This window comes from Mus pahari, chromosome 2, assembly GCF_900095145.1.
Source record: "Mus pahari chromosome 2, PAHARI_EIJ_v1.1, whole genome shotgun sequence".
NCBI classification, from domain to species: Eukaryota; Metazoa; Chordata; class Mammalia; order Rodentia; family Muridae; genus Mus; species Mus pahari.
Window position 1 is genome coordinate 103,623,268 of NC_034591.1, and position 2,521 is coordinate 103,625,788.

General features: G+C 55.1%; 1 protein-coding gene across 1 annotated transcript; it reads left to right on the forward strand.

Annotated features, from left to right (window-relative positions):
* Positions 1-290: 290 nt before the first annotated feature.
* Positions 291-1,792, forward strand: Asprv1 (aspartic peptidase retroviral like 1). Its single transcript, XM_021191761.1, is given in 2 exon segments — positions 291-350; positions 352-1,792. Coding segments are annotated over 2 exon segments (1,017 nt in total). The 3' UTR covers positions 1,309-1,792.
* Positions 1,793-2,521: the final 729 nt, after the last annotated feature.

Consider the following 2,521-nt stretch of genomic DNA (forward strand, 5'->3'; position numbering starts at 1 on the left):
GCCAAAGGGGTCCCCTCTTCTGAAACAGGTAGAGACCTGCTTCTTGTCTCCTCTTCTCTGACTAATGATAGACATCTGAATGTCATCACACCTGTATCCTTATCTGGGCTATTCTAGGGCATAGGCTGGGGAGGGTCCCGAGGCCCCATCCCCTGACTGAGACTGCCTTACTCACTAGGTGGGCTGGCAGGTGTCCCGTGGATACGGAGGGTGAGGCACTGATCCTGCTAGTCAGGCAAGATGCTGGCAGGAGGGCGGGGCTAGGGGTGGAGCTTCTAGAACAAAGGAGAATGAAGAACCCTGGGGGCCCAGGTTGGGCATCAAAAAGGCCCCCGCAGAAGAGGCAGAACACAGACAGCCTGCCTCTGTGCCCAGCAGCCAACCAGACGCTTTGTACCGGCTCCCTTCAACTTGTCCAGGCCGGGCAAGAACACGGCCCAGCCGACAGAGCGCTCCCTCTCCAGCGTGATTGCGCCCACACTCTTCTGTGCGTTTCTTTACTTGGCTTGTGTCACTGCTGAACTTCCAGAGGTGAGCAGAAGGATGGCCGCCAGCGGAGCCAGAAGCAAGGAAGGACGCCGGGAGCGTGCCCTCGTCCCAGAGCCTTTCAATGGTACGAACATAGTTCCCAGCCTTTGGCTGCACCGCTTTGAAGTCATCGATGAACTCAACCATTGGGACCATGCCACCCAACTGAGGTTCCTGAAAGAGTCGCTCGAGGGAGATGCCCTGGATGTCTACAACGGACTCAGTTCCCAGGCCCAGGGCGATTTCAGTTTTGTGAAGCAAGCCCTCCTGAGGGCCTTTGGGGCCCCTGGGGAGGCCTTCAGTGAGCCCAAAGAGATTTTGTTTGCCAACAGCATGGGTAAGGGTTACTACCTTAAAGGGAAGATTGGCCATGTGGCTGTGAGGTTCCTGGTGGACTCTGGGGCCCAGGTGTCTGTGGTTCACCCCGCCTTATGGGAGGAGGTCACTGATGGTGACCTGGATACTCTTACTCCTTTTAACAATGTGGTCAAAGTGGCCAATGGGGCAGAGATGAAGATCTTGGGTGTGTGGGACACAGAAATTAGCCTGGGCAAGATGAAGCTGAAGGCCGAGTTTCTGGTGGCCAACGCAAGTGCAGAAGAAGCCATTATTGGCACTGACGTTCTGCAGGACCACAATGCCGTGCTGGACTTCGAACACCGCACCTGCACCCTGAAGGGGAAGAAGTTCCGCCTGCTTCCCGTCGGGAACTCCTTGGAGGATGAGTTTGACCTGGAGCTCATTGAGGAGGAGTCTTCTGCACCAGAGGGCTCCCACTAAGAAACCCCATTTCTTGTTCCCAGCATTGGTAGGGGGACCTTGTGTTGGGGAGCAGATGTCCTCGGGGGTATCATCGGGCCTGGCCAGTCTTTACACCTGTTCTCCGTTTCCCTCCTTCTACAGGGGCCCTGCCTTGCCTTTGTTTGGGGAGGGAGGCCAGCTTGGAGGCCTAAGCGGTGTCCTCAGGGTCTGCAAAGACTTCCAAGGCTGGCAGGAGCTTCTGAGGAAGCCAGGAATGTCAATCTTGAGAGAGGGCTGGGGACCCTTTCACGTCCCCAAGCCTGCTGAGCTGAGCCTGGTCTTGGCTAAGACCCTCACAGTCTGGATCCTTGGAGGAGACTGGCAGCTGCTCTGGAAGTCCTCCCCCCGAGTCCTCCCACCTGCACAAGGATGCTCCCTCCTGTCCTGTCACTTGCCTTGAATCTCATGGAGCCTGTGTCAATAATTCAATTATTTCAAAACACCAATAAAGATCTGTTCATGGGGAAAAAAAAATGTCATGTGCTCGATAGTCGTGACAGAGATGGAAGGGAGAGGAAAACACAGAATCCTCGAATGCTTAGCCTGGGGAGGCAAAAGCGAGCAAGCAGTTCAGTGGGGTCTGGGTTTTCTAAGGTGGACTCGGCTGCAGATATCTGAACGTCTAATCCCTCTCATGCCTTCTGATTCTGCTATTTCATCTACAATATTTTAGCATCCGAATTGTCCCTTATGCTCAGATGTGACTAAGGCTATTTTGTGAGGTGTTTGGCTTGGTGATCAACATGTTTCTGCCAAACAAATAGGTTCTTACGGGTGTCCAGGGAGCCTGGCTTAGAGGTAGAAATGGGGCCAGGAGACGGGCATGGGTGTGTGGTGGGACCCTGGGAAGTTCTGGGACTCTGGCAGCTGGGGGCAGCTTGGCCATGGGGTAGCTCAGTTGGGGGAAGGGATGGGAGGGAGGTGAGGGCATTCCTAAGCCTGGGGTGGGTTTCATCTCTTGTCCAGCTTGGGTTTTCTGCCAATTTCAGGCCTCTTCTGAGACCCTGAAAACTCACCAGGCATTGGGGAGTGGATCGGGCGCTCCAGAGAGGAGCAGATGCATTCTGAATTGTGGAGCCCTTGCCTTGAAAGCCAAGCCCAGGAAGCTGGCACAAGGCCAGAAGTTCAGTTGTGCAAAGGGTCCGTAGCCAGTCCCCTGCAGGAACTTGGGGGCAGAGTTTTGGGGGAGCCT